Source organism: Montipora capricornis, chromosome 11 (genome assembly GCF_036669925.1).
Source record: "Montipora capricornis isolate CH-2021 chromosome 11, ASM3666992v2, whole genome shotgun sequence".
In the NCBI taxonomy this organism is placed as follows: Eukaryota; Metazoa; Cnidaria; class Anthozoa; order Scleractinia; family Acroporidae; genus Montipora; species Montipora capricornis.
The window spans coordinates 137069-146996 of NC_090893.1; the positions used below are offsets into that span (position 1 = coordinate 137069).

Sequence of the window (9928 nt, forward strand, 5' to 3'; positions counted from 1 at the left end):
GAGCCTACATCTCGCTATTATGACCGATTTCTCGAAATTAAGGCATTTTTCCACTGCCATTTTCTCCGAAACAAAGTCGGTGACCCCCATTTTTTTTTTTTTCATTTTTGGAGTAAGTACTTTATGACCTAACTCTAGGCGAGAAATGAAGAAAATCTCACCGTAGGAAGATTTTGGCGCGAACGTCCTTAATACCTCATGGCGCAAGCCTATGGAAATGTAGACGATACAACTGTGTCTGAAGTTGTAGAGAAAGGTCAAATCAGTTTCGCCCAACAATTAGTGAACTCAGTTGAGGACTGGGCTATTAAGGACAGGTTCCAACTGAACGAAAAATGTAAAGAGTTACAAATAACCTTCGCAAAACATCCTGATGATCTGCCTCCTTTACTAGTTAACGGTCAGGCCCTTAAAGTTGTAGATAACGCTAAGTTACTCGGCTTAACTATCAGCAGAGATCTTACTTGGAACGAGCATATGTCAACAGTAGTTAAAAAGGCTGCTAAACGCCTTCATTTTCTAAAGCAGCTAAAACGTGTCCCTAAGGCAGAGCTAGTAAGTTTTTGTATCACATGTTTAAAGTGGTACTATGACGAAAATCGCATCTTTCCTATCTAAGCCATTTTGAAAGAAAAACAAGTAGTCTGCGTGAGAAGAAAAATGCTGTTTACTTTTTTCAAATATCTCTTTTCGTTAGATTAAAAAAAAGACACAAAACGCAGTGACAAACATATTGAACTTGTTCATTTTGATTATGACTTGACGTTTCGTATGTGCTCTACATACATTTTCAAAAGTAACCGTTGAAATTTAAATCAGCTATTAGTATATAACAAAGCGGATGAGGGGACTGGAACCTAGATTAAGCAAATACTTTACAGTAAAATATATAATAATAATAAAAACAGACAAATTGTATTATCTTGCTGATCCTCCGGCTTTACCCAGGGTTGTTTTACGCAAGCTATTGGAATTTGCCACCAAGAAGAGCCACTTTCTTTTTGATGGTAAATACTACGACCAAATCGATGATGTTGCCATGGGTTCGCCATTGGGCCCTGTCTTAGTCAACATTTTTACGTGTGTTTTTGAAGAAAAGTGGTTGCTGGACGCCAACGTTAGTCCTTTATTTTGGAATCGTTACGTTGATGACACATTCACCATGTTCCACAACAAAGACAGGGCAAATGAGTTTTTGCACTATTTGAACGGCTGTCATGGCAATATAAATTTACCATTGAATTTGACCATAACAATGCAATTCCGTTTTTGGACATTTTTGTCGCACGTAATCAAAACAACGCTTTCACGACATCCATCTACCGAAAGAAAACGTTCACAGGTCTCTACATGAAATGGGATTCCTTCACTCCACGAAAGTACAAAATAAACCTCTTCCGCTCCCTCACTTATCGCTACTACCGTCTTTGTTCATCTGGCTCCTTGCTACAATCTGCCCTCTATGATCTTCGAAAACTCCTTCTCCAGACCGACTACCCACAAGGCATACTCAAGTATCATATCAACGATGTTTCGACCAACAGCAGACAACATCCGCATAGCGATCCAGTGTCTACAGTTCCTAAGAAAGATATTGTTATCCTACTTCTCTACTTAGGTTTGCAAAGCAACCACGTCGCTAAACGCCTGAAATCTCGTGTGTACAAATTCTACCCTGGTGTTACCCTCAAGAGTGGGTTTCAGAGCACTCGATGTATATAATCTTTCTTTCCTTACAAGGACCGTATTAATCGTTCACTCCATTCCAGAGTTATTTAAAGAGCAACTTTTTGGTATTGTAATGGTTTTTACATCGGTAAAACTAAACGGCGGCTTCACGATAGAAAAACCGAACATTTTAAGGCCCTTAAGCTAAAAATGACAATACTTCAGCCATTGCTGACCATGTCAAGGCCACTGGACATAACATCAAGTGGGATCATTTTGATATTTTAGCGAAGGGCAAAACTATCATTGTAAAATAAGAGACCTTCTTTATTCAAGAACTTGAGCCAGCTTTCAAGGTCAACGTCGGAAGTGAAAAGCTGATGCTTTATTAATCTTTTCTGTTTTTATTATTATTACTAGTTATAGCTGTCGCTAAAGTGCCAACGAGCCAAGCTTGCGTGATCTGGCGGCTGCAAACATCACGCGGCGTACTCGTGCTTAACTCTCATTGGTTATCGCTACGGTCAACATTTCATCGCTTTGGTCTACATTACAGCTTTTGGTCTACATTACACTCAAATTTGAAGCGCTTCTGAGATTTCGTCCGCCTAAAAATCTTCTCGCGGCTCTATAAGCTGCCGCCTCGCCAGACCTTCTGTCTTCAGAAGGCCTGACTCGTTGGCAATAATTATTATTATTATATATTTTACTGTTAAGTATTTGCTTAATCTAGGTTCCAGTCCCCTCATCCGCTTTGTTATATATAAATAGCTGTTTTAATTTTGAAAATGTATGTAGAGCACATACGAAACGTCAAGTGATAATCAAAATGAACAAGTTCAATATGTTTATCACTGCTGTTTGTGTCTTTTTTTTTTAATCAAACTGCGATGGCCCAAGAAACAAAAGTATCTCTTTTCGTTAGCCAAGTGATGACGTCATACACGTTACCAAATTTTGTTCAAATATGATGAAAAGAGATATCTCAGCCAATTTGAATCAGAAATTTTTGATTTTTCGCAGTAAGATTCTATTAAATGTTCTCCACAATATGAGCCTAACAGTTCTGTTACCATGGCATCATACTGGGTTCCAGACTTCCCCCTTATTAAAAGCTTTTCTGGCCACCTTTGGCGTTCCATTTTGATATTTGCTAACAGCGCTTCATATGCATGATCCAGCAAGCATATAGATATGTTAGCTTGAGTTTGTGGCCTTGTTTAACATTTTTCAAACTGAAAATCACTAACTTATTGAAATCAAGTGGGTGGGGACTGGAAAAGAGTGAGTTGCCATGGGAACATTTTATAGTCATAGGTGTGTTTCCTGTAGAACTATTAGACTATCAAGTTTCAATGGTCTGCCAATTGGCTCTATTTATATACTCAATATAACATTGGGTTGAGGGTATGATGTCATCAGTCATCTCATTTGCATATTTTATTCACTTTTCAAACTTAAATATCTCCGGAACTAATGAAGATATTTGCAAACGGTAAATGGCGTTTTTGCTCTTTCATGGACATCTATGTGATACACTCAAAAAATCAAGGGGTAAAAATTTGATCATAGTACCACTTTAAGGTCTGTATGTGATTATGGCATACGAGTTTTTCACTCTTCATTTCCTGAGTACTTGGTTAAAGACTTAGAGCGGGTGCAAAAGAGGGCCGCGCCTTAGCAATAATTTGTCCAAATCAAACTTACTCAGACGCTCTTTTATCCATGGATTTAGGGTCATTAGAGCAGCATCACCATTACCTAAGTCAGTCACTCTTTAACTCAATAGAAGGGGATATCTCTCATCGTTTACATAAGCTATTACCACCTTTGTATAAGTCTAAGTATAATCTAAGACGTTCTCGAACTCAGTTATGATGTTAGTTTTAAAACCAATAGAGCCATAACGCAGCTTTTTTAATTATTATTGTATATAATTGTCTATTAGTATCTACTCTTGTATTTAATGTATAACGCAATTCAGCCCTTTGGCTGCAATGTTTTACTCAAATAAACTAAACTATTATTAACTATTAAACTATACTATTATTATATAACGTCTCTGTAAAACGTAGTCATTACTTGTAACTAGCTGAAAAGGAAAGGCAGTGACTTTCGAAATATTGGCTTTAAATTTCATGTTCCTTCACCGTTGTATCAGCCTTGCTCGTTTTGGTTTTTTTAACCAACTTGAGTCATCATTACCCTTTCTCTGCCCTTCTTTTTATATGTCGATATGTGCCTTCGTTGTCTAGTATGTCAAAGCTTATATTTCCATTTTTTTTCCAGAAATCGAATTGAAAGGCAACTCGGTAAGAGCCACCCTGGCTGTGATGTTCAAGAGACGTGACAAGATTAACTTGAAAAACAGTTTCCGTAATTTGGGGGAAAATATGAAATACTGCAAATATTTTTTTCCGTCTGTGAGGGAGTGTTCTGACTGATCAAGTCTCGTCATTTGGTATGATCTGCACCAATCTTCCTCCAAAGACCAGCGTGCGAAGGAATGATGATAGCAAGGAACATGATTAATGAGCATCCTTCTCTCTTGTTTGTTAAATCTTGCATATTACGTCACCCCTACCTTCCCTATATGTAGTCCTGCCGCAGCCACAAAAAAATTGGAAATGGTTTTAGAAAGAAAAACACTGGAATCATCTCCTGCACCTCTCTAGCTCATCGAACGCAAGAACAATTTGAGGTTATTTGATGTCACCTTTGTGAATCGTCCGACTAATCGGGATACTCACATCGAAAAGCAAGTAGCAGACTTTTCGTACGTAGACTCAGAGTATCTCAGAACTGTAAATATTCACGCGATCAGTTGGATTTGCTTCATTGTCTCGATTTTTACATACGCCATGTGCATCCTACTACAAAGTTATCTCAGTAGAATTGATAAGCTGTTTGCCAGGGCATAAAACTTTAGTTTTTTGTCAGGTAGTTCAGCGTTAGGGACATATTGTGTAGTAGAGACATGGATCTTTAGGACTGGATTATCCTTAATCATATTTCTCTATATCAGAGATGCTACCACCCTGCAAGTCGAGATGTCGAAGGAATAGAGGTCATTCATATTAAAAATATATATATTTTTTGTGATGTTCGTACCAAGCGACCATAATGTTAGTAACATTATGTTCGCCGCCTCTGACATCCTCAATGGACACTTTTTCTAGCTGCTTCCGCAATCCGACAAGCAAGAGCAGTACCGCAAACACCTACAATGTCTTGTCCGAAGCGTTTGGCCCCTACTGAAAAAGATATATCCACAAACGTGACATATTTACTAATCGTGTAAATCAAAAATATAAAAGAAAAATTATCAATCACTCACGAAAGAATTATTTATTTAAAAAATATCTACAAATCGCTTGGTACGAACATCACAAAAAATATATATTTTTTTAATATGAATTACCTCAGGAGCCCATCTGGAGCGTGCAACTTCCATACAGCGTCTGTGAAACGGCGTTTTCACAAGTAGGTTTATTTTTAGACTAGCCCTTCCCGCGAATTAGGTCAAAAAACAAAGGTAGTTCCGGTTCGGTGACCCTATGACGTCAGCTTAATTTCTTGTAATTGGTCATCGGGCTCCTGTGGGAGTCTCATTCGCGGGAAATTCAATCTAAAAATAAATCGGTCTGTGAAAACGCCGTTACACGAACACAGTGGAGTTGTAGGCTCCGGGTCATGGGTTCCTGCATGATGACCTCTATTCCTTCGACATCTCGACTAGCAGGGTGGTAGCATCTCTTGTTAGTCCTTCCCCTATCAGTCCGTAATATATGCACATGGCTTGACCCTCATTTGAATATGGATGTAAATATTACCAATTGAAAGTAATGCAATAGTTTATTTTATTATCTCAAAAGCTCATGATCTTGAAGCGTATAATTCTGGTTAGAGCTGGGGTTTTTTGAGTTTATTAATTTCGTTATTTAGATGTAACGTAGCTCCTGCATTTTCCCGCGCGTGCAGCATCGACCTTCTTTTTGTCTATAATTGGGCAAGACATTGGTGTCCTAAAATCCCAAGCTTTGTTCCAAGGACTCGAAAGAGTTGCAAGTTGCACGTTTCGAGGTCATGTGCTTCTGATTATCTTTATAACATGAGACATAAGAAAATACATGTCAAGAAGCAGCGGTGAGTTACTAATTCACGTGTTTAACACTAGTAGACTCGACTACTGTGATAGCTTACTCTTACACTAAAGGTTGGCGAAATCTCAGGTATTCCGGCTATGTTTCAGCGTATTATGAACGCTAGCGCTTGCTTAATTGGTTTATTGTACCCTAAAGTCCTGCCACATCATGCCTCTGCATGCATTGCGAACATCATGCCTCTGCGTGCTTTACGAACTACTTTGCGAATTACGTTCCGACGAAGCAGGGTGCATCATAATCGTGTCGTTTTACGTACAAATATCCCAATATGTTTAGCTGATATCGATCGTTTGGGGGCCATCTTGGTCTGGCTGGCCGACGGACACACATCACCTCGATCTGATATGATTGTGAATCTGTCATGCCTCGACGTCAGATTCGTATCGCAATGCCCGCATGCCCAAATCAAAGCGGCAAAAATTCCCCGTATCTCCACGTGTTTTGCAGTTGTGCGTGTTGGTTGCTCGGCAGTTTTCTTCGCGCTTCGCTGCTGCGTTAAACTCTTCGAGAAATAACTTAAAAACGATGTACCGCACAGACCTGGGAATTAGAGAGGTGGTTAAAAGATTTGTTTCCAACAACATGCCAAATTCTTGGCTTTTTTCATTTAACGATTTCAAATTTATTTTCTTGTTGCTTGACAGTGTAAACGATATGAGAAGCAAAATGAAAAACAGAGTATGAAAAATGTGTTCTCGCGATTGGAGAGCAGCCTTGTTCGTTCACTTCAGGCTCACTCACTGCAGCAGCAATAAGTAGCATTTCGTTTCCCGACTGATAATTTGTTAGGGTGTTTGGGAATAAGATAGGCAACTCAGTTTACGCTCATTGAGCGTCTAGTTTTTGCATAAACACTCAACCGTCCCACACTGCATTACGATTTAAATATGGCGCCTGTGAGGTTCAAGTTCCGTGTATTTTCTCATCTGATCACAAGCGCTTCTCTTCTCAAGGAAGATTGAAATATCTGCATGGTGAGTGGCTCAGATCAACAAGTTTCAGTGAGCGATGAAATGAAAATACTTCCATTAGAAAACACATTTAAGTTAAGAGTTGTTATAAATCTGCCCTCGCACGAACACCACGTATACATAAAGAAAATGAACTTGATGCTTCTTCGATTTATTCAACTGTACCCTGATAAATGCTTTAATTAGTGAATGGACAAAAAAAGTGCAGGAACAGCAAGACAACAGCTCACGGACATTTCGAGTTCAAGCTCCAGTTATGTGTCACGGCTCACCGTTTAATAAACTGATACATTGCACGGACTCTTACATTTTCGACAAGATTACAAAGCGGCCAGTTTCAGGGCTTAGCGATACCCCGTTCTTGAGTCACCCGGTGAAATATCCTACCAAGATTTGTACGATAAGTTGATAAGTTGGCCATGTGTACGACCATTGGAAACATCGGAAAACTTACTTTTGCTGTGTTAGTGATGCACTATAACCATTGCCATTTTCTACTGATATTGCTTTGCCAAGTGAACGAATTAATGCACTATTGCAAAGAACAGCAACGCGTTTACGTGAAACTGGAAACATCGGGCTGTTTCACGTAAAACACGGTGCTAACTATCGAGCACATCTCACGTCACAAAGAAAAAAAACATGAAACTAAGGGCGCGTTCGATTGACCCTATTCCGGAATAAGAATACGTGGAGTGGTGATTAAAACGGTATGTTTGGCGCGTTTCGAAGCAGCAAGGATAATAAAATATGTTTAAAATAGAATTTTAGCAGATGTTTGAGAATTATTTTAATGTGAATCTCTGTAAAAACGAAGGATTTCCAACTGATATTCCATTTATTCCTATTCTGGATTACGGTCAATCGAATGCACCCTTAATGGTCTGTAAATTAATCCAATAAGTATGTCTTACATGTATATTAAACCGGAAAGCACCTACTTGTTGGCTTTGACTAGAACTGTTTTTGTCCTGTTGTCATATATTAATACGAAATTTAATTTAATTGCCAGTTTGACTTGCATAATATAGTTATCACTCAAAAGCAAGCCAACGTAACGTAAATTTCCATATGCCTAACATTTAATGATTAATTTCAGTTTTTTTCTTTTGACTTGAAGTTTCTCTGAATGTACTCATTACCCCTGAGTGCAAAATTACCATGCAAATATAAAAAATAGTCAACAAATTTGAAACTCTGAAAAATAATAGCACACATGCCTAAACCACTCATTTAGTATACGAATAAGTCATTTGAACGAGTGATTCCGTCCCAGTGGGGCCGTGGATCGATTTGATAAGGTATTTTACAATGTAAGAAAAACGTATTGAGTGGCTGTATCTATTGAAACTGAATCAACTTGTCACGAGTCAGAAACGGCCTTTCGGGTCGGAAAAGTTGCCAGGACTTTCGAGACCTCTGTAACAGGAGTCCAACATTTATCACGTTGGTAAGTGGGCAAATGCTCCACTGTTGCCTTCTGTTACTATACCTAAGGAGTTTATACACGCCGGCTCAAACATATACAGTTAAACATAGAACCAAGTGCCATAGGACTATATTCAGCAATATCAGCACTGTCAAGATTGCCCATTTCGCTGTTCATGTCGATGTGTAGGTCGAGCCTTGCATTTTCTTTCCTTATTGTAGCAGGAGTTTACGGTGGTATAAAAAAATAAATAAATAAATAAATGCTTTGTTTATAGTGGAAGTGCACTTAGCTATCAAGCTAGTTTACAGGCACTCCACTGTTAACAAGGTGAAAGTAACATTTCAAACTTAACAGAAACATTATTAAGAACCCCAACTGGCGGAAGGCAACCAGTTGGTTACTTACAAAGCGTGGTGGAGTTGAATCAGGAACAACCGGAAATAAATCTAAGCCAGAGGTTAGAACGGGATTTGAACCCGGAGCAGCCGCATGCAAACCCAACGCCCTAACCACTGGACCACACTGCCTCCTGGTATAGGCGTTCCCTTGATAGTTTTGTTTCCTTTTAGATGAATCCGTGTAAAAGAGGTTCAATCGTGTCCTTGGCGTTGGTGGGAATGATCCTGCTATTAGCAGGGATGTTCTTTTTGGGAGATGATGATGAGAGCTTCTTAAACAGCGTCACCGCTGAAAGAGATCCCACCAAAAGAATTGAACGTAACCTTCGAATAGTGAGCTACAATTTGTGGTGTTTTCACTTTGGATTTCGGTCCATGTGGGGACTCGATAAACGAATCAAGGCTCTTGCGGAGGGATTAAAAGATTTTGATATTGCTATAATACAAGAAGCGTACATCTTAAACGTTGGCATAACCCTCTTTCCAAAATGCGCCTCACTTGTAGTCTCAGAAATGACTAAACGTGGATTTCACTACAGGACATCTTTACGAGACTTTCTTGCGCCGTATATTGGAAATGGCGCAGGAATCGTTATATTTAGCCGTTTTCCCTTTGCAAGACTGGCCGCCAAACAATATCATCATTATTCCTTCGGTTTTTTACAAGTTAGGCACTACAGGGGCTTTGTTATTGGAGAATATATCATTAATTCCCAGCATATTTTTGTTGTTAACACACACCTGGATCACATCCAGGCAAAGACGAGAACACATCAAGCTAATGAGCTGGCTGAAGAACTCAAAAAAATACCACCATCTTCTCACGTAATCGTCGGTGGAGACTTTAACATCAACAATAGATCTCCAATTCTACTTGAAAATTCACATTCGTCGTTGAGTTGTTTCTACACATGCCGACTCCATATCCGTTTCGAAATCTCAGTAATGGCGCACTCTTCGAACTATACGGTACATACTTTTTTTTGTCCTGTGGAAGTCATCGACCTCATTACCTTTTACGTTGTCTGTAGATAATTGCGATACGAACGCTATACTCGCCAGATTTAAGAGGGTGTGAATGGGGTTAACCGACTAGCGACAAAGTTCTAAAAAATATTACTGACCACCGACAAAACGAGGAAAAAATTACTAGCGACAAAAAAATTAACTGGAATTTGCCGACAACCGACAAAGGACGACAAATTTAACCGAAAACCGACATGTGGACCCCCCCCCCCCCCTCCCCCATTCAGACCCTCATTTAACAGTTCATTCTGAGATTTTGTACGAATA

The 9928-nt window shown here is 39.2% G+C and overlaps 1 protein-coding gene and 1 long non-coding RNA gene across 2 annotated transcripts in view; both read left to right on the top strand.

The window, feature by feature from the left end:
- LOC138024133 (uncharacterized) overlaps window positions 1–6122 on the top strand; it is a 9583-nt gene extending 3461 nt beyond the window's left edge. The window contains exon 3 of the long non-coding RNA XR_011126905.1: window positions 3958–6122. This is a non-coding gene — a long non-coding RNA (uncharacterized lncRNA). The remainder of the gene's footprint in view (window positions 1–3957) is intronic.
- A 2684-nt stretch (window positions 6123–8806) lies between these two features.
- Window positions 8807–9670, top strand: LOC138024781 (sphingomyelinase C-like). Its single transcript, XM_068871969.1, has one exon. The coding sequence runs from the start codon at window positions 8807–8809 to the stop codon at window positions 9668–9670; it is 864 nt and encodes a 287-aa protein (XP_068728070.1).
- Window positions 9671–9928: the final 258 nt, after the last annotated feature.